Raw genomic sequence first — 21,115 nt, forward strand, 5'->3', positions numbered from 1 at the left:
CTGCTTCCTCCGGTGCCTTAGATGACCACGGAGGTAGCAGCAGTAGGGGATTCAGCATTATGAAGCTTCATCTGTGGTGGAAATGAGGGAGGTTGGGCTGTGGCACCCTAGCAGTACCAGCTGAACTCGGTTGAGTCCCTGATTAGGCTGAAGGAACGTAGAGAGTAGAGGTCCCCTTTTTTGTTTTGTTTCATTGTTGGTGTCGACTACCCCCCAAAATTGGGGGAAGTGCCTGGGTATATGTATGTATATCCATATATAAATAATGGAAGGTTTGCGAGTCTGGTAAACAAAACGGACATTTTCATCAATCAAGTATCACTGCAGCTTACAATGCTCTAGTGGGGTGTGTCGTTGAAACTCTTACATTATGCAAGGAGGCATTATGGGTAATTCAACTGCTGGAAGCTGGTTAACCCTTTACCAAAAACTTTGGTACTCAAGCCTATGGGCCTTTTTTTTGTGGCAATTTTACATATTATGTCTTCTTATTACAAAGACTATTACCGATAAGACTTTATAACTTTTTCTATTGTACACCTGAATAAATATAATTTACATTAACATATAACTTTGCAAACTTTGCACACTTTTTTTATACGTATATACATACATACATTATTGCTGTCTCACAGGATTTTTTATACAGGAGGTTGGGCTGTGGCACCCTAGCAGTACCAGCTGAACTCGGCTGAGTCCCTGGTTAGGCTGGAGGAACGTAGAGAGTAGAGGTCCCCTTTTTTGTTTTGTTTTGTTTCTTGTTGATGTCGGCTACCCCCCAAAATTGGGGGAAGTGCCTTTGGTATATGTATGTATGTACATACATACATATATATACCAAGGCACTTCCCCAAATTTTGGGGGGGTAGCCGACATCAAAACAAATGAACCAAAAAAGGGGACCTCTCCTCTCTAAAACTAGAATGTGGGGAGCAGTCACTGTCCCCCCAGCTCCACCTCTTTGCTGATGTCTCACAGGATTGTAAATACAGGAGAGGGGGTTCCCAGCCCCCTCGTCCCGTCCCTTTTAGTCGCCTCTTACGACACGCAGGGATAACGTCGGCACTATTCTAATTATTTTTATATCCCCGCGGCCACAAATTGGAAATAACTCGATGTGAAATACGTCCAATGGTGTCCGAGTGGTGTGGAAAGAAAGGTTAAACCTTTATCTATGGCTTTAACTGGTTAACTGTTCTAATAATGAATAATAACTACTTATTTACAAAAACACTTCCCTATTGTAATCCTTTCCAAGAAGGTCACCTGCAATAAATCTTGCCTAGAACCTTAAAAACCGAACTAACTTATAACAAAAATATCTGATCTAGAGACCTTCAATTTTGACAATAAATAAATAAATAATTCCGCAGTGACTCGAACAGAAGCCTCTTATTTTATCTTACAAGGATACGTTTAACTTACTTCTCAAACACCTGCTTCCTTTCTCGGGACGTCAACAAGAGATACCGTGGGTCAAACACGATTTTTGACAGTTCCTTCTCCCAAGAGCTGAATGCTGATACCTGAGGGAAATAATCCTTTGTGATAAACCTTTCTATCCATGTAAAACCTGGGAGGAAATGAATTGATTTTATCAACTATCCTCTATCTCTATTCTTTTATCCTTGCGTATAGATGAAGATTTTCACCAAAAAAATAAAAACTTTTTTTCTACTATCTTTTTATTCTTCCTTATAAATGAACATTTGTACCAAAAGTATAAATATAAAATCTTTATTAGTTTTTTTTTATCTTTGTTCATAAATGTATTGTACTTTTGTAACATAAGTATAAAAGAAAATCAAATTTATACTACTTTTATTCATCTTTGCTCGTAAATATACTGTTCATTTATACCCTAAGTATAGTTGAAAATCAAATTTTTACTATATTTATTCATCTTTACTCATAAAGATACTGTACATTTGTGTTCTAAGTATAGTAGAAAATCAAATATTTACTATCTTTTAACATCATAAAGACTACATATAGAATAATACTTTACCCCCTTCTCCGCTAAAAGGTCACGGAACTGCTTCATACGAATCTCCAGGGGAACAATAGCCCGCTCCCTGGCAGCTTTGACCTCCGCCTCAATTGCAGCTTCCTTTCCTATGTCGATTCGTTTAATTTCATCTTTCCCAGTTTGCTGCAAAAGGAAATACGGATTGACGAAAGTCACAAATGGATCTTAGATAAAAATTATGAAGACTGCTCTTTTCCCAGTAACAGTTCAGAAGAAATGATTATTCAATGAACAACCTTGCAGTGTAATAATGTTAAAATTTTGTGCTGTTGTTAAGTGCATTTGCATTTAAAATGATGGCCACCTTCTCACTTAATACGATTTAAAAAAACTTGTGTTGCAAAAGCTTCTGGCAATTCCTAAAAAAATAAGAACTTTAACTTCTGTTGCAAAATAGCTTTAACCTTTTTTTACAACACACTGTACTTTCTGTCTTCTGTTTTGAAAGACTTTTGTAGTAATATTTACTTGCTTCCCAAAAGAACAAGTTTCATTTAGATCTGTTGCTTCATTAAGCAAATAACTCAAGAAGTCACAGAGGAGAGACTTACGATGAAGTCAATCAACGGCAACAAGAGATTTCTATCAAGGAAATCACTACCATTTACCAGCTCAAAAGAGGGCATCAAGGTTTTTGTCAAAGACTTTATGACGTTTATAGAAACCTTTTCGGCGACAGTGATCTTCGACCTCAATTCTAGCAGAATTAATTACAGGAGGATTGTCAGCAAGTGTGTGGCATGCTGTGAATAATTCTATAAACAAGATAGACCAATAAGCTAGAAATGTGAAAATGGAGTTTTTATGATAAAACAAAGTTTTATGAATACTTACCTGGCAGTTATATATACATTCGAAGCTATGTATATATAACTGCCAGGTAAGTTCTATTCATAAAAATGGAGTTTTTATGATAAAACAAAGTTTTATGAATACTTACCTGGCAGTTATGTATACATAGCTTCGAATGTATATATAACTGCCAGGTAAGTTCTATTCATAAAACTCCAATATGTCAGCACCTTTGAAAATCAAGAGTGAAAATGATTATGCTTTAGATGTTCAACACCCATGATTTGCCATTGGTTAAACGTGGGTATTCATATGAAATGTTATATCCTCAAAAAAATTATTTCAAGTACACTGAATAAAGGCCAGCCATTACTTAATGATACTTTTGTATCCTAAGTTGTTACCATTTGCAGAAAAAGCCCAACACTGATTGGTAAAGACTGGAGGCTGTTGACACCTGTTTTAACCTAATGGTGTTGAATAACCATGTTGCCAGCACAAAATATGGATAAAATACTTAACCCTTTTACCCCCGGGGTATTTGGAAATTTCCAACCCTTAACCCCCAGGGGGTTATTTTTTTCCCCAGCACATTTTGCAGTATATTTTTTTTAAATTGCTCTAACAGCCTTAATTTTTGTCATAGAGAGGTCAGGTTGGTCTCATTCTCTTGGAAAATGCCTGAATTTTCTCAAAATATTATAAAAAATATGAAAAAAAAAATTTTATAGCATTTTTTTGCAAGGACGTACCAGTACGTCCATGGGGGTAAAGGGATGAGTTTTGTGAAACTTACCAGTACGTCCTTTGGGGGTAAAAGGGTTAAAATGCTTTATTAAGTACAATACTCTACTTGATATTCAGTTAATATTTTGTCAGTAATCATTTATGAGTGCAATAAATGAAAACCAACAACTTTAGAAAAGTTTCACACAGAGATGACACATCTCCTCAAGATAAGCCCTTCAAATTTCTTAGCAGTTACCAGCATGTTTCTGAAAAACTGAAACAGGATATTCAAGAAGACCTATATTATTATCAAAATTAAGTCCTATTTTGACTTACCTTGTCCTTATACATATATGGAATTTGAATTCCTTTCACAGCTTAACCCTTTTACCCCCAAAAGACGTACTGGTACGTTTCAAAAAACTCATCCCTTCAACCCCATGGACGTACTGGTATGTCCTTGCAAAAATGCTATTTACATTTTTTTTGGCATATTTTTGATAACTTTATGAGAAACTTCAGGCATTTTTCAAAAGAATGAGACCAACCTGACCTCTCTATGACAAAAATTAAGGCTGTTAGAGCAATTAAAAAAATATATATTGCAAAATGTGCTTGAATGAAAAAAAAAAAAAAAACCCTAGGGATTAAAGGTTGGAAAGTTCCAAATAGCCTGGGGGTAAAAGGGTTAATTTTCGTAGGTAAATAATCACTTTAAATTTTTTGTTTTTGACTAAAAATTCTTGTAACAATTTCCGTAGTATCACCATCTCTACTTTACAGGTAAAAGGTTACTTACTGACCTAATAACTTAGTTCAATTATTTAAATACACCTGATCAGCAAATCCTTACACGTGGAGAGGGACTTGTTTAGCAACAATGTTTTATTAAGGAATTTGTAATAAAAAAAATGGCTGAACTATGAGAATCTTTTAATCGTACAGAAAAAATGACCGAGAAATCTAACAAGATTATACTTCCCAGCGTACACTCGGCACTAGGCTACAATGTCAACCATAATCAAGAGAGTAATGCTCACTTTATATAACTACCTCTGGAGAGAAAAACAATCCTATCGTTGAAAACTGACAAAATCATTCATATTGTTGATCTAAGAAAGAGAGAGAGAGGTGTGTTGTTTTCAAAACATCACGAGTCCATCCAAAATAGTTGATAAATCACTAAACTGATAAAACTGAGTTTAGTTCCCAATTGAAATTCTATATAAAACACGAGGAAACTGAATCCTGTACTGAACTAAAAGCATCAAACATAGCATTAAGAGCCAGTTGCTGAACACTGGGTGTTCAGTTCAGTTCAGCTTAGCTGAACTACGTCTGCATTATTTAAATGTGTTAGGGTTGTGTAAGTGGGCATTTTGATGCAGATATATTGGAAATAGTAAGATGTCCCTTCTTTTAAGTGTATCTGGTATTTTCAATCTATTCATACTTTGTTGAAAAAGCTATCTAAATAACTACAATGCCATGAAGCAGGCAAAATTTATCCAAAGTCTAAGGTCTGCGTGCAATCACTATGATGATATAATTTTGACTATTTAGCCCCCAAGTTACCTTCTACCAATTTGTCACGTTTGACTACTTTCCCCCGGCAATATGGGCCTGAATCTTAAGGAATTTCTTGACTCCAAGAATTCTTTGGTTATGCATGAATGACTATGACATAAAAGTACACCTGCCCTATTATGAACTGATAGGAGACTTTCCTCAATGATATTTGTTTACATACAAACGTGGTTTTCAAAATATCTTTTCTTCTCTTAAGCTTTCCCTAACCTTCCAACTGGTACCCCGATTATATTAGACTAGTCCACAATCCTCTTTGGAGATAGGCCCCTTCCTAACCCTATTGGTCAAAGGCCAGACACGGAGGCCCGAGACAGCCAATTAGGATAGATTTATTCCGAGAGAGAATCAAGTTCTCCCTTGGGCTGGTTTTTGCACCGAAAAAATATATACCGAAGGTATCGTCCACTAAAGATTTTTTATTAGTTGCTTCCTATTCTTCAATATTTTTCATTTAAGTACTTCAACTTGGTTTTCTTTATACATATATGACCGAAAATATGGCTTCAAGACAAAACTGCTAGTGTAACGCCTTTGACATACAGTAGCTATAACAATCTAGTAACATTTACGTCCTGCGACACGCGCGTCAATCCTAAGGACTACCTTCCTTTGCTAGGAAACTCCGAATACTAGCTATTAAAATATTGCTAACTGGGCTTGCTATAGGTACAAATGTAGCTATAAGGTATCCATATACTTGCATATAGCAAAAGTTTAAGCTCACTGTAACCTCAGAGTCATCGTATATGTTAAAAAAAGGAAATAAAAGATATTGATCATATATGTTAAATAATGATAAAATATGTTGGATTTAGCTAAACGAATGAAATGCCCTTGGGTTTAAAATTAAGATGTAATTCGACACAAAATGAGCAACAATTTCATCAATTATTCAAATACTTTCTCCATTATATTGAATGGTTTTAACCCATTATGTAGAACACCCTTCAAGGCAATTATTCTATACACACCTGAAAACAGTGAATTCTACCTAAACAAACCTCACCAAAAAGAATGATCGTTTACACTTATTGCTTAATAGATTTAAGAGGTACAATTTTAAAAGATCTCCATAGTTATAGAAAAGGTGAAACAGTAGCAAATTAATTATATGGCATTTATTTCCAAGACTCAACTGATATAATATATAGCACAACAAATTTTGATATAAAGTATAAATTTCACTGAACATCTGGAAAAATATATTCTCTGCAGTTGAAACAATTATAAACGGAGCCTTGTCATTCACATATAAGTTATACACAGAAATTAACAGTCTTTTGGTCTTGCGCATCTTGAAATCGAGAAGCGAAGAGACCGAGCTAGATTTCTCCGCCGAGGCTCTAAACTACGGGTAAAAAAACAGACGCCCTAAGCTGGCATTACTTACAGCTATGATCTGCGGCTGCAGACCAGGTGGGGCAGTTGTTGTCAGAGGGATTTCTGTGCGAGGCTTCTTGGAAACCGGCTCGTCCTTCGAGGGCTCCTCGGCCTTGTTCTTCATGCCGACTACTTCCGCCGGAGGGTTGTTGACCATCTTTTCAACGTCTGCCCTCTCTGCCAAGTCTGGGGGTTTCTCCCATACTGATGTTCTGTTAAAAAAAACAATAAATCGTTTAACAAAGAATTACGAGTAGAAATTTAATTACAGTACAGTGAACCCTCGTTTATCGCGGTAGATAGGTTCCAGTCGCGGCCGCGATAGGTGAAAATCCGCGAAGTAGTGACACCATATTTACCTATTTATTCAACATGTATATTCAGACTTTTAAAACCTTCCCTTGTACGTAGTACTGTTAACAAACTACCCTTTAATGTACAGAACACTTAATGCATATACTACAGTACCCTAAACTAAAACAGGCACAAATATTAAAGGTGATTTTATATCATGCATTTCCTAAACATGCTAAAAAGCACGATAAAAAATGGCAACCAATGTTTTGTTTACATTTATCTCTGATCATAATGTAGAAACAAACTGGAGGTAGAGCTTTGCTTATTACCCAGACATATTTCTCATACTTTTCCCTTAGAACTACATCACATCTTCCTACTTTCGATATATATATATATATATATATATATATATATATATATATATATATATATATATATATATATATATATATATATATATATATGTATGTGTGTGTGTGTGTATATATATATATATATATATATATATATATATATATATATATATATATATATATATATATATATATATATATATATATATATATATATATTTATTTAATGTATACACATATACATACCTACATATATACATAAATACATGCATACATATATATATATATATATATATATATATTACTGTATATATATGGGTTATGGAAAAAATCCGCGAAGTGGTGAATCCGCGATGGTCGAACCGCGAAGTAGCGAGGGTTCACTGTACATACATACATATACCAAAGGCACTTCCCCCAATTTTGGGGGGTAGCCGACAACAACAAGAAACAAAACAAAAAAGGGGACCTCTACTCTCTACATTCCTCCAGCCTAACCAGGGACTCAGCCGAGTTCAGCTGGTACTGCTAGGGTGCCACAGCCCAACCTCCCACATTTCCACCACAGATGAAGCTTCATACTGCTGAGTCCCCTACTGCTGCTACCTACAATACAGTACAGTACATACAATACAAATAACCAGAATCATTGCCATACTGGCACCCTAGCAGTACCAGCTGAACTCGGCTGAGTCCCTGGTTAGGATGGAGGAACGTAGAGAGTAGAGGTCCCCTTTTTTTGTTTTGTTTCTTGTTGATGTCGGCTACCCCCCAAAATTGGGGGAGGTGCCTTTGGTATATGTATATGATGATTTACAATAAAACTGATTCTTTAACTTTACAAAAGAAAGCCATCATACTCCATGACCGAGAAAAAAGAATGGTCCCATTCAGGTATAGTTTTGTCTCGCTTGTAACAACACAGACAATTTTCAACCATATATGACCATTTCACCACTTGACAGAGAATAATATTCTACTTTATCTGGACTCCCCTCACAGCAGCCTCTTTTATCTTTCTCCATTATCAAAAGTAGTGTTCAAAATATCAGTCAACACGAATTTCACGTAAACTAAACAAGTCACATTCGTAAGAGACATTAAATAATAAAATTTTCTACTACAGCTCATTAATGTTTTAAAGTGACAGTAGCACTATTTTCTTGGGGAGCTAATTTCTTAAAATTATCATACTGTACTTGTGAAAAGCCATCAATTAAATCTAATACAGAATATTTCTTTTATCATAACCGGATTAAAAAAGTGGAATTTTATTTTTCACCTAGATCATTATTTTCAGGTGTGTTTATATCTTAATAAGGAATGAGTGTATGGAATTCACGAGAGCAATGAGTGGACACATACATGTGTTTTTCTGTATTGATAAACAACTTGATTTTTTAAAAAGAATTTAATTCGTTCAATAAAAACCCATTACGATCTTGACCTACACATACTTCCAATTCATACACAACATCACGTAAAAAGAATATTCTCTTATCACTATCCTATCATCAAAAGGACGAAGGGTTTCAAAGACAACTGTCACAGATTAAAATACAGAAAACTTTCACAGATTAGATAGAAAATGTCGCAGATTAAACTATAGAAAACGTCGCAGATTAAACTATAGAAAACGGTCGCAGATTGAAATATAAAAAAACGGTCGCAGATTGAAATATAAAAAAACGGTTGCAGATTGAAATATAAAAAAACGGTCGCAGATTGAAATATAAAAAAAACGGTCGCAGATTGAAATATAAAAAAACGGTCGCAGATTGAAATATAAAAAAACGGTCGCAGATTGAAATATAAAAAAACGGTCGCAGATTGAAATATAAAAAAACGGTCGCAGATTGAAATATAAAAAAAACGGTCGCAGATTGAAATATAAAAAAAACGGTCGCAGATTGAAATATAAAAAAAACGGTCGCAGATTGAAATATAAAAAACGGTCGCAGATTGAAATATAAAAAAACGGTCGCAGATTGAAATATAAAAAAACGGTCGCAGATTGAAATATAAAAAAACGGTCGCAGATTGAAATATAAAAAAACGGTCGCAGATTGAAATATAAAAAAACGGTCGCAGATTGAAATATAAAAAAACGGTCGCAGATTGAAAAATAGAAAACTGTCGCAGATTAATATAGAAAACTGTAGCAGATTAAAATATAGAAAACTGTCACAGACTGAAATATAGAAAACAGTCACAGATTAAGCTATAGAAAACTGTCACAGATCAAGATATAGAAAACTGTCGCAGATTAAAGATAGAAAACTGTTGCAGATTAAAATATAGAAAACTGTCACAGATCAAGATATAGAAAACTGTCGCAGATTAAAGATAGAAAACTGTTGCAGATTGAAATATAAAAAAACGGTCGCAGATTGAAATATAAAAAAAACGGTCGCAGATTGAAATATAAAAAAACGGTCGCAGATTGAAATATAAAAAAACGGTCGCAGATTGAAATATAAAAAAACGGTCGCAGATTGAAATATAAAAAAAACGGTCGCAGATTGAAATATAAAAAAAACGGTCGCAGATTGAAATATAAAAAAAACGGTCGCAGATTGAAATATAAAAAAACGGTCGCAGATTGAAATATAAAAAAACGGTCGCAGATTGAAATATAAAAAAACGGTCGCAGATTGAAATATAAAAAAACGGTCGCAGATTGAAATATAAAAAAACGGTCGCAGATTGAAATATAAAAAAACGGTCGCAGATTGAAAAATAGAAAACTGTCGCAGATTAATATAGAAAACTGTAGCAGATTAAAATATAGAAAACTGTCACAGACTGAAATATAGAAAACAGTCACAGATTAAGCTATAGAAAACTGTCACAGATCAAGATATAGAAAACTGTCGCAGATTAAAGATAGAAAACTGTTGCAGATTAAAACATAGAAAACTGTCACAGATCAAGATATAGAAAACTGTCACAGATCAAGATATAGAAAACTGTCGCAGATTAAAGATAGAAAACTGTTGCAGATTGAAATCTAGAAAACTGTCACAGATTGAAAAATAAAAAAACTGTCGCAGATTGAAATATAGAAAACTGTCGCAGATTAAAAGATAGAAAACTGTCACAGATAAAAATATAAACTTATGTAATCAAAGTTCTTACTTTGTAGTTGGGTTGTAGAAGAATACCCTGCCGTCACCAGTCCAGACCACGCACCAGGGCGTGCCGGACACCGGCTGCGAGGAAACTGGCCGACTAAGATCTTGCTGAGATTTCTGTTCGTCGGCCTCTGCTCCCTGCAAGAAGAATAACACCTACTTCAATCATAATGTTAATTAAAAAGGGATTCGGATTAGTGAAAACTGGGCCAGGATAGGAAGGGGAAGCTACTCAATGGTGGCAATAGAACGATATGACATCTTAGACAAACTTCAAATAAACTTGAGATGTAAAACATTTTAAAAATTTCTTAAATAAATTAAATATTTCAAAATTTCTTCAATTGTTAAATATATTTATTCTAACAAAATTTGTTCAAGGGATGAAATTATCGTGGTTTGATTTTGCTAGATGTTAGCAACAAGGAAGAGTTGCAGATGTGAGATGAAAATATTACGTAAGACCTTCGAAATCTTCCTATATTTTATTATTATTAAAAGGCGATTAACCATCCCAAAGAGTCAGCTGGATAACATCAACCTTAACCCTTTTACCCCCAAAAGGACGTACTGGTACGTTTCACAAAACCCATCCCTTTACCCCCATGGACGTACCGGTACGTCTTGCATATTTTTTGATAATTTTTTGAGAGAATTCAGGCATTTTCCAAGAGAATGAGACCAACCTGACCTCTCTATGACAAAAATTAAGGCTGTTAGAGCAATTTAAAAAAAATATACTGCAAAATGTGCTGGGAAAAAAATAACCCCTTGGGGGTTAAGGGTTGGAAATTTCCAAAGAGCCCGGGGGTAAAAGGGTTAATACTCAATGAAAAAACAGAATGCTATAAGTCCAAGGGGTCCAACTGGGAAAGCACCCCATTATAAAATAAAAGAGCAGTAAAGAGCAGGGCAAAGAACATTTCATACATTAAGAAATACTTCACCAACCTTGGAATCTTCATTATCAACTTCCATCGGGGTGTCCTTATTTTCCGGAGACAGCGCCCTCTCGCCGTTCAACTTCGCCGTGGTGCTGTCCTGCGATGCCTCGGACTCGGTGCCCGGAGCGCCGGGCCCGGAGTTGACTCCCAGACTAATACCCTGAGCAAGTGCCAACCTGGCAGCTGTAAATAAACGAACATTTAGAAACGCCGAAGACATCGGCATTGGACAGTAGCAATGATAAGAGTACCAGTAAGTAATTATTGTAAAACTTTCAACAGCAAACCATTCATCAAATTGAAGGGCAAAAAAGCACATGGACTGTTTATTATAAAACCAAGAGAACCAGAGTATTTACAAACAATCTACATTAAACATGTACAAATAAGAAATATAGACTACCACAAAAATAAACACATCCACTGGTACATCTTCTAAAGAAGCATTTGAATAACATTACGAAGTCTTCGGGGTCTACCTCGACCGTCCGGGTAACACCCCCGAACGTGAAAAGAAACCCTCTGTCAAACTAAAGCTTGGCAAGACGGCACACACACATTGTACACCACGGGGTCATTCTTCAGGTTACAGAAAGCAAAGAATACTAAAAACAAATTAAAAAATAATTTCTGAAAGGCTATCAAATATCAAAGCCTTTCTTGCATAATTTACTAGCCAAAACAACACTTTACTAAAAGAGGCGGCAACACCTGCCACCAGGCAGAATTCCTCTTGTATTCCAGACAGACATCAGGTATAATGCAGTATACCGAGGTATCAGTATCTTTTTAAAGTCAGTTGCATCAAAACTTATATGTAGTAATGTATTGAAGGATTGTTATCATAAAAAACACATACCTCTACTTATAAAACACGCACGTGACGATCCCACCTCCTCAATCCATTATCAACGAAATGTTACTAAATCCACTGCAAATATTTGTTTCAGGATGAAATTTCCTTTTTATATATATATTGGTGAATGTTAATCTGAATGGATGATTAGCAACACTAGAAATATCTTAACTGCATGCAAGCTCAGTATTACTTTTATATACTACTCTTGTTTGTGGCTTTCTCAAGAAGTAAATGATAAACAAAATTAAGTCTGTTTAAAATCACTGACCTTATAAATAACTACTAGTTATAAATTTATAATTAACTAGATAATATTCAGTGCAAATAGAGAAACTACATGATTATTAATATCATCTTAGTTGGTTTTTTCTGGAACTTTATGTGAATAAGGCAGTTATACAAAGAACGAAGTGTATGTACTAGCCTTAATTAAAATAACCATCATGTTCATGAACTGTTCAACTTAACGTGAAATGATGTGACAGCAGTGACTCCATGTGAATCCTACTCCAGATTGAACAATGATCAAGCACAAATAAATTTATTAAAGACAATAAATAGGTCATCATTTCATGCTTATCATTAGTACATGATCCTTATCCCAATGAACAAACTCATTTAAATCCTCTCCGACAAAACCTTTAGCCATCAACATCTAACAAATGAAGTTATGTGAAAAAACTTCCGTGACGAAGGGCAAAGCCCGCTTACCTTCCAAGTCCTTCAAGGGCTGGGGTTTCTCCCAGACAGACTCTTGCGTCTTGGAATTGTAATAATAACTTCTGCCGTCCGGTGCCTTGTGCTCTGTCCAACTAGCTGCCTGAGCCACCAGGTCCGGGTCCAGGTTGGAGTCGTCCATCGTGGACGAAGGCGCGCCCTGGGTCACCACCGTCGTGCTGTTGGCTACGACGACTGCGCCGCTGCTGGCTGTGGTGATGCTCTCCGTCCCTGGAATGCTCGTGGCCGTGGTGCCTAGACCAGCCGTCACGCCCTGAAATGATGTTTGGCGTTTATCATAATACTAGTAATTTTAGGTCACTTACTTCTCTAAGAAAAAGAGCTTTCTAGTATGAATTTTAATCTGACAACTCTTCACTCATTAACCCTTTAACCCCCAGGCTATTTGGAAATTTCCAACCCTTAACCCCCAAGGGGTTATTTTTTTCCCAGCACATTTTGCAGTATATTTTTTTTTAAATTGCTCTAACAGCCTTAATTTTTGTCATAGAGAGGTCAGGTTGGTCTCATTCTCTTGGAAAATGCCTGAATTTTCTCAAAAAATTATCAAAAATATGAAAAAAATAATTTTTATAGCATTTTTTTGCAAGGACGTACCGGTACGTCCATGGGGGTAAAGGGATGGCTTTTGTGAAACGTACCAGTACGTCCTTTGGGGGTAAAAGGGTTAACTTCTGTATCTAATATTTCTCTAACCTCATTGACTATCCCTTCTCCAATCCATGAAGGGGCCAAACCTTCACCACAACTGAGATTTGTTCATTTTCTAAGTTTTGGATACATCTCCTATCAGTTACTTCAAAATTCACAATCTGACCTTCCCTACAAATCTCCTACTAACTTCACAGTTCAAGCAGGCTAATGGAAAGTATTGTGCTTGCGATGGACCATCGTTTCTTTGAGTTGTATGTACTGGAAGTATACATTCTAGTCCACACCATTTAATCAATGCTGTATTACAATGACAAAACCCTCTTCTTATTTTGGTCTTTCCATAATATATCTAAACCTAACTTTCTTAACCCTTTTACCCCCAAAGGACGTACTGGTACGTTTCACAAAAGCCATCCCTTTACCCCCATGGACGTACCGGTACGTCCTTGCAAAAAAATGCTATAAAAATTTATTTTTCATATCTTTTGATAATTTTTTGAAAGAATTCAGGCATTTTCCAAGAGAATGAGACCAACCTGACCTCTCTATGACAAAAATTAAGGCTATTAGAGCAATTTGAAAGAAATATACTGCAAAATGTGCTGGGAAAAAAATAACCCCCTGGGGGTTAAGGGTTGGAAATTTCCAAATACCCCGGGGGTAAAAGGGTTAATTAATGCTGTATTACAATGACAAAACCCTCTTCTTATTTTGGTCTTTCCATAATATATCTAAACCTAACTTTCTTAAAAGCCCTTTGGATATAGAGCGAGGTTGGTCCCTATCATTTTATAAGCATTGTTAAAGTAAAATATAAATAACTTCAGCAAACACTTTCCATTTGGATGTATATAGTGGCAGACTACTTAACCTTTATCCTTGCATATACCCATCGCTTGATTTAATACAAGCACAGCAGACAACTAACAGTAATATAACACAGTCTTTAATACATATCCAAGGATAGAATGGTTTTTATTTGTTTATAAATAGTAAACAAAAACAAAACAAAATTAATCGTGAAATAACTACCTCAGGTCCCCCATGACCATCAGCATCGTGCTGTTGTTGAGGTTGCTGCTGCTGCTGCTGTTGTTGCTGTTGCTGTTGCTGCGTGGTCGGCGGAGGCTGCTGCTGCTGTTGGGCCTGAGACGACTGCTGTTGCTGCACCTGAGGCGGAGGTTGTTGCTGTGGGGGCGGCTGTTGGTGGTCAGCCATGTGACCCGGGCCGGGGCCTGGCATTCCCCCTTGGGGCGGCATGCCACCCATTCCGGGGGGTGGCATACCCCAACCGGGAGGCCCCATTGGAGGTCCGGGGGGCATACCCGGTCCGTGGTAACCATTCCAGCCGGGGCCTGGACCGGGACCGAAACCTGACGAGATACAATGTCGTAACATTTGCTGGTCTAAGTAAAGACAAGACATTATGCTTAAAATTACCTATGTGTTGCAAGACGTCACTTGGAAGAACAAAAACTAATTCTCCATACCTCACATGGAATCCCCAAGTCTAGCAAGACAAATAAAATCTTCCTGAAGTCTAGCAAGACAAATAAAATCTTCCTGAAGTCTAGCAAGACAAATAAAATCTTCCTGAAGTCTAGCAAGACAAATAAAATCTTCCTGAAGTCTAGCAAGACAAATAAAATCTTCCTGAAGTCTAACAAGACAAATAAAATCTTCCTGAAGTCTAACAGGACAAATAAAATCTTCCTGAAGTCTAACAGGACAAATAAAATCTTCCTGAAGTCTAACAAGACAAATAAAATCTTCCTGAAGTCTAACAAGACAAATAAAATCTTCCTGAAGTCTATCAAGACAAATAAAATCTTCCTGATGTCTAGCAAGACAAATAAAATCTTCCTGAAGTCTATCAAGACAAATAAAATCTTCCTGAAGTCTAGCAAGACAAATAAAATCTTCCTGAAGTCTATCAAGACAAATAAAATCTTCCTCAAGTCTATCAAGACAAATAAAATCTTCCTCAAGTCTATCAAGACAAATAAAATCTTCCTGAAGTCTATCAAGACAAATAAAATCTTCCTGAAGTCTAACAAGACAAATAAAATCTTCCTGAAGTCTAACAAGACAAATAAAATCTTCCTGAAGTCTAACAAGACAAATAAAATCTTCCTGAAGTCTAGCAAGACAAATAAAATCTTCCTGAAGTCTAACAAGACAAATAAAATCTTCCTGAAGTCTAGCAAGACAAATAAAATCTTCCTGAAGTCTAGCAAGACAAATAAAATCTTCCTGAAGTCTAGCAAGACAAATAAAATCTTCCTGAAGTCTAACAAGACAAATAAAATCTTCCTGAAGTCTAGCAAGACAAATAAAATCTTCCTGAAGTCTAACAAGACAAATAAAATCTTCCTGAAGTCTAACAGGACAAATAAAATCTTCCTGAAGTCTAACAGGACAAATAAAATCTTCCTGAAGTCTAACAAGACAAATAAAATCTTCCTGATGTCTATCAAGACAAATAAAATCTTCCTGATGTCTAGCAAGACAAATAAAATCTTCCTGATGTCTAGCAAGACAAATAAAATCTTCCTGAAGTCTAGCAAGACAAATAAAATCTTCCTCAAGTCTATCAAGACAAATAAAATCTTCCTCAAGTCTATCAAGACAAATAAAATCTTCCTGAAGTCTAGCAAGACAAATAAAATCTTCCCCAAGTCTAGCAAGACAAATAAAATCTTCCTGAAGTCTATCCAGACAAATAAAATCTCCCTGAAGTCTAGCAAGACAAATAAAATCTTCCTGAAGTCTATCCAGACAAATAAAATCTTCCTGAAGTCTAGCAAGACAAAAAAATCTTCCTGAAGTCTAACAAGACAAATAAAATCTTCCTGAAGTCTAGCAAGACAAAAAAATCTTCCTGAAGTCTAACAAGACAAATAAAATCTTCCTGAAGTCTAGCAAGACATAAAATCTTCCTGAAGTCTAACAAGACAAATAAAATCTCCCTGAAGTCTAGCAAGACAAATAAAATCTTCCTGAAGTCTAGCAAGACAAATAAAATCTTCCTGAAGTCTAACAAGACAAATAAAATCTTCCTGAAGTCTAACAGGACAAATAAAATCTTCCTGAAGTCTAACAGGACAAATAAAATCTTCCTGAAGTCTAACAAGACAAATAAAATCTTCCTGAAGTCTATCAAGACAAATAAAATCTTCCTGATGTCTAGCAAGACAAATAAAATCTTCCTGAAGTCTAGCAAGACAAATAAAATCTTCCTGAAGTCTAGCAAGACAAATAAAATCTTCCTCAAGTCTATCAAGACAAATAAAATCTTCCTCAAGTCTATCAAGACAAATAAAATCTTCCTGAAGTCTAGCAAGACAAATAAAATCTTCCCCAAGTCTAGCAAGACAAATAAAATCTTCCTGAAGTCTATCCAGACAAATAAAATCTCCCTGAAGTCTAGCAAGACAAATAAAATCTTCCTGAAGTCTATCCAGACAAATAAAATCTTCCTGAAGTCTAGCAAGACAAAAAAATCTTCCTGAAGTCTAACAAGACAAATAAAATCTTCCTGAAGTCTAGCAAGACAAAAAAATCTTCCTGAAGTCTAACAAGACAAATAAAATCTTCCTGAAGTCTAGCAAGACAAATAAAATCTTCCTGAAGTCTAACAAGACAAATAAAATCTCCCTGAAGTCTAGCAAGACAAATAAAATCTTCCTGAAGTCTAGCAAGACAAATAAAATCTTCCTGAAGTCTAACAAGACAAATAAAATCTTCCTGAAGTCTATCCAGACAAATAAAATCTTCCTGAAGTCTAGCAAGACAAATAAAATCTTCCTGAAGTCTAGCAAGACAAATAAAATCTTCCTGAAGTCTAGCAAGACAAATAAAATCTTCCTGAAGTCTATCAAGACAAAATCTTCCTATTGCATGAAATCCTCCTTACATATTATACCAAGTCCCCTCAAAATAATCCAGTCATTACCAAATGAGCATAATTCTAAATTTCAAAATAATATTCATATTTCTCTGGCTCTACTTGATATAAAATTTGGAATGAATTCAAGATATAAAACACTGTTAAAATGTGGATTAGAAAAAAATTAGGATAAAATTCATCCTTCCACATGTAGACTATAGTACTACATTAACGGTGGATTATTAAAATGTTATTAACATCCCCACCTTAATGAGTACTATCATGTTTTGTACATTTTCACATCAAATTCCAAGCACTAATATATTAAATAAGGTCAAATATTTGTATATATAAAAAAGTACAAAAATTCTTGTATATAATACAAACTATATATAAAAATTTGAGAACATGACACTACGTCATAAAGTTTTGCCAAAGTAACCTAAGACTAAATTGACTATAGTCCATTTCTTTTAGCGAGGCAGATTTGCACCAACTTGCAGCGGTGCCCTTTTAGCTCGGAAAAGTTTCCTGATCGCTGATTGGTTAGAATTATCTTGTCCAACCAATCAGCGATCAGGAAACTTTTCCGAGGTAAAAGGGCACCGCTGCGAGTCGGTGCAAATCTGCCTCGCTAAAAGAAATTGACTATAGTATTTTTTCTTTTACTGTATTTATTAGTACCCTCACCAAAATACAACTGTATAATGTTTCTAAACATTTCTACCTACCTTCCCTGAATTCTGAGACAAAAAAAAAAAAAAAAAAAAAAAAAAAAAAAAAAAAAAAAAAAAAAAAAAAAAAAAAAAAAAAAAAAAAGCCAGACATGGATACCAAACATGCTCTTAAAATCCAAATTTGGCTCTTCAAAAGAAATGAGAAAAAGCCACCTCATGCTGGTAAAGATTACATTAATCTACACACCGCTAAAATAAATCCCTCGACTTATGCAATGGATTTCACAAGGACAAAAATGTCTCGAAAGACTTAAGTACCCATAGACAGAACAAAGAGATCAGATTGAAAATCTGAGAAAGCTGTGAAATTTAATTTCCCTAATTTGTATTCACATAAAGGAACCTTTACCTTGCTTAATATTGGACTATTTATCTATGTCTACATCTATATAAATATTATCCATATACATAAAGAATTGCGACAGCAATACCTTTCCTGTATCTAATTTATATTTACATATGGTCCTCAACTTTCAGATACAAACAATTTTACTTAATTAATCTAACATATTGTATCACAAGTTCACAATGATATGTTGTAATAAACCATTATATAACTTGAAGCATTAAGCAAGACGACATTTGCAATATTAAACAGGACTATTTGTTGACTTTAGCAGCTGAAAGTCGTAGGTATGCGAGCTAGGTGAAGCCTACCCTATGCCGAAATTAAAGGAAATTTGACTTACAAACAGCTTTTAGGAACCTATTAAGTCTGTAAGCTGAAGACTTTCTGTATTTGTAAATATCCTCACTTCACATTCTATCCTACTCTCAAACGGGATAGAGATAATTGCTGCATTCTTTAGGTATAAACAAACTGGACGAGTCAAAACTGTAGCCACTACCTCTTCTCAACTGCTGTTAGCTACAGTGCTGATATTGGCCATCTAATGCCTGGCACTTAAGAAGGTTGTTTTCAAGCATCATCTCCCTCTCTCAACACATTTTCCCTCACATATCAGTAATGATACTTCATTAGGTAAATGTGTTTGTAGTAGCTCCAGAGCTACTGATTACTGTATAGCTAAATCCTTAACTTCATTAGGTAAATGTGTTTGTAGTAGCTACAGCCCTATTAATTACTGCCAAATTTCCCTAACTCTTAAATTTTTAGTTTTTTTGGCAAAATGTGTTTGTAGTAGCTACAGCCCTATTAATTACTGCCAAATTTCCATAACACTAAATTTTTAGTCTTTTGGCAAAATGTGTTTGTAGTAGCTACAGCCCTATTAATTACTGCCAAATTTCCATAACACTAAATTTTTAGTCTTTTGGCAAAATGTCTAACTGGATTAAGTAAAGGTACCATCTTTTCCCTAGGGTGCAGTTTGGCTTGGCAAAGGCCAAATTTAAGCTATTTTGCTTCCTTCCTCTTATTTTTGCACCAAGATCCTTTTTCCTTCAATAATGAAAAAAAGAATACACATCTACTGAAGGATGAATGCTTCCCCGCCTGGAAAACATTACTATGCAAAATGGTCGACACCTAATAAATTATAAGGTAAAATAATATAATTAGCGGCACTTATAAATGTATACAGTAGAGTAATATTATATGCAATTAGAACTACAATAAAAATCCTCACGAAAGCTAAACTAATACTCAAGAACATAAAAATGCCACACAAAAATTAAATACAGAACATTAATTCTGCAAAATATACATATTTATAATGGAAAAAAATCCTATTTAAAGAAACCTCTTAAAAGTTAACTATGAAAATTAGTATACATAAATAAAAACCAACAACTTTTGTACAGTAATTCATTCTTTACGTTGGTTCGACCTATGTCGGTTCCAACTCCACGTCTCTCAACATCAAGTATTAAAAGGAAAAATAGAAATCACGTTAAGTGGTCTTTCCCGGCCTTGTTAATGGGATTTTATATAATGACAGAACACTGTAAGTACTTCTTTGTGATTAGGTTACAAGGACCTTTGTGTGTTTAGTACGTGTATAGGAGACACATATATCCCTTTAATCAGTAGAAATCCAACCTTGAAACCAACTAACGATGGAAGGCGGGGTTTTACTGCATGCAATTCACCCCTCCACGTACCCTTTCAAGCAAGACATCCATTATGCTAAAAACCACTAAACCCCATACAATCAAAACTTACCACTTCTTTGTAAACCAGCATAGATAAGCACTTGTTCAAGCCCATTGAAAAACATAAGCCTACAAGGATACGACACACAAGAGCAGATAGTTAAAAGGATACAGCCAGTAAAATGTTAGGGATTTACTACCTAGTCTAGAAGGGTTATGTATACGACTAGTTCTACCAATTCACTGCTTCAACTAAAGTAAATAAGCTACGTTGATTTACCAAGTAGATAAGGCCCTAAGAAAATATACTTAGATTACCATTACGACTGTAAAATTATTCAAAAGATTAAGTCCAATGTCTAAGTTTTTTAAACAATGTGGTTAAAGATACGTTCATAAATGAGAGGGCTGAATTGAAGCAGTCAGGACCAAAACAATACAGCTGGCAGCTGAAGGGATACAGAACAGCTGAGGATATTTAGCGAGTGGGCCAGGGATTACTCATAGTAAATATCTTTGGTGCCGCAAAACTACATTCCAAAAATTGGGGAGGATAGCTAAATGATTTTCTTCAGCTGTGTGGCAAAGCAAAATAAATAAGCTAGTCACTTATATTTCCTATAAAATACTTCAAGAGCTTATGATTTTGTAGGAATAATCTCAAGCAACCAATACATTAATTTTTAAAATCAAATAGGATTTATTTTTCTCTAGAACGTACAAAAGCTTACTTGCCTCAGGTTTCAGGCATCGTAATTTTATGCGACCTGATATATATTATGTATCAAAGATGGAAATTTTGGCAATTATAAAATTAGCAATCCAATTACTGTACGGAAATCAGGAAAAGAAAAAAAACATGATCTCCACTATATAAAATATAGTTGACTCAAAGAGAAAAAATTTTATTTTCCCCAATAATCAAGTCTATG

The 21,115-nt window shown here is 35.1% G+C and overlaps 1 protein-coding gene across 8 annotated transcripts in view; it reads right to left on the minus strand.

Moving 5' to 3' along the window:
* The window catches only part of LOC137635824 (transcription elongation regulator 1-like), a 66,835-nt gene that overhangs the window by 28,096 nt on the left and 17,624 nt on the right, over positions 1 to 21,115 (minus strand). For 6 of the 8 annotated variants that reach the window (XM_068368253.1, XM_068368259.1, XM_068368258.1 and 3 more), the window contains 7 exons: positions 14,535 to 14,875; positions 12,822 to 13,101; positions 11,259 to 11,434; positions 10,312 to 10,463; positions 6,531 to 6,732; positions 2,009 to 2,152; positions 1,426 to 1,526 (listed from right to left, as the gene is read on the minus strand). In XM_068368253.1, the coding sequence (XP_068224354.1) occupies positions 1,426 to 1,526; positions 2,009 to 2,152; positions 6,531 to 6,732; positions 10,312 to 10,463; positions 11,259 to 11,434; positions 12,822 to 13,101; positions 14,535 to 14,875 (1,396 nt within the window). The remainder of the gene's footprint in view (positions 1 to 1,425; positions 1,527 to 2,008; positions 2,153 to 6,530; positions 6,733 to 10,311; positions 10,464 to 11,258; positions 11,435 to 12,821; positions 13,102 to 14,534; positions 14,876 to 21,115) is intronic. The other 2 variants (XM_068368260.1, XM_068368255.1) reach the window with 1 other exon arrangement.

The sequence above is a fragment of the Palaemon carinicauda genome, unplaced genomic scaffold (genome assembly GCF_036898095.1).
Source record: "Palaemon carinicauda isolate YSFRI2023 unplaced genomic scaffold, ASM3689809v2 scaffold180, whole genome shotgun sequence".
Taxonomy (NCBI): domain Eukaryota; kingdom Metazoa; phylum Arthropoda; class Malacostraca; order Decapoda; family Palaemonidae; genus Palaemon; species Palaemon carinicauda.